Here is a 1,553-nt window from a genome sequence, read left to right on the forward strand (position 1 = left end):
TCCGATGAGCTGATCCATGTCTGCCAGCGACCACTTTCTTGTATCGTCGGCGCCAGGATAGAGTGCTCATATGTCGGCTTTCCAGTCGTTGTAGCTCTTGGCTACGTCGATGAAGGACTCGATGGTTTCCCATAAGTCAGCAACGTCAATTGAAGGGTACCGAACAGCCCACTGTTTCTTGGCTGCTTCGTCGGTAATCTGACACCGGGTGAACAATGCTTCGAGGTCCTGGAAGTAACGCCGAAGCGAACGGACTTCCGACGGGTCGAAGCTTGGTGCCGTCGAATGACCGCGCGGGGGCATCAATGGTGTGTTCATGTTCTGACTCATGTTTGTAGTGGTAGTAGAAGCTGGGCTCGAAGAGGACATGGTAGTAGTCGAAGGAATCGTAGGAGCGGGTGGTGCGGGGTTGGAGTTCGAAGCTGCGTTCGAAGGTGCTAATGGTGGCGGAGGTGCCAGGTCGGATGTAGGTATGACTGAAAGTCGTGAAGAGGATGCGATGGGCGGCTGAGCGTGGGTGCAAACAGAAGACGGAGTCGGAAGTACGAGATTCGAAGTAGATGGGATGGATCCTCGGGTTCGGGCGAAGAACTGGATCGTTCGAAAAGTTCAGGAGTCGAAGTGTCGTAGTCGGAAGTAGTGAGGCCTAGAAGCTCGGGGGACGAAGTGCGTTCTTCGGCGGTCGAAGGGATTGGTTCTTCGTCGAAGTCGTCCTGGAGTTCTTGGTCTATCTCGTCTTCCTCGTCGCGGTCGAAGTCACCGGGAATTGTTGGAGAGGGAGTCGATTGCGTTCTAGAGGAGCTGTCGAGGTTCTCGGCGGCGCTGTGGCTAGCAGCCTCACGCACTTGTGAGCGGGTGACTACTGGAGACGTTTTCGGAAACCCGAAAGCAGCGAATTCTTGCCTGAGATCCCCTCGCGGTGGGCTCCAGAAATGATATGACCTACGAAACCCTAACCCCTAACCTGGGTGCGACCTAAAGGGACTAGAGAGACGGATTATAGTCTAATGAGAGGGGAGTTAGCAGCAAGGTGTCCCGCGGTTCGAGTGAACACGAGAAACGCCTTCAGAAAAAGCTACAAATGCTAGGGAAGGTACGAGGTGGCTTCGACACGTCGCCGAAGCTACTCGGAGGCTGGGGGTGGTTAGTGGAGACGATCGAAGCTCGGCAGAGCTCTTTGATGTATCGTAGAAGGAAGGGACACAACTCGAAGGGGGGGGGACTTAGCTAGGACGCGGTTCACAGTTTCTTCAACAATAGTCGAAGTCGAAGGGTTCGTCGAGACGGTATCGACGAGTAAACACAGTGGACGAGGTTTCGAGGTTACGCAGTGAGGGACAAAGTGACGCAGTTGAGGACTTAGACGCAGGGTGAACTCGACTTATGAGCTCTGAACTCGAGGGGGGAACCGGATCTTTTCATTTTTGGAGAGAAGTACGACAGAATTTATACTACACAGGACACTACGACTATCGAAAGTGGCACACTGGTACAAGGGGCTTTGCATTGTTCCTCAAGAAGCTGCCTCACCGAGGGGCACACACCAAGTCCAT

At 53.9% G+C, this 1,553-nt stretch overlaps 1 protein-coding gene across 1 annotated transcript; it reads right to left on the reverse strand.

Moving 5' to 3' along the window:
* Positions 1–66: 66 nt before the first annotated feature.
* POSPLADRAFT_1060349 (hypothetical protein) lies at positions 67–1,553 on the reverse strand (the record flags this gene model as incomplete). Its single annotated transcript, XM_024481252.1, has 3 exons — positions 67–476; positions 533–836; positions 1,545–1,553. 3 exons carry the CDS (start codon positions 1,551–1,553, stop codon positions 67–69), a joined length of 723 nt encoding a protein of 240 aa, XP_024335305.1.

The sequence above is a fragment of the Postia placenta genome (assembly GCF_002117355.1).
Source record: "Postia placenta MAD-698-R-SB12 unplaced genomic scaffold POSPLAscaffold_14, whole genome shotgun sequence".
NCBI lineage: Eukaryota > Fungi > Basidiomycota > Agaricomycetes > Polyporales > Adustoporiaceae > Rhodonia > Rhodonia placenta.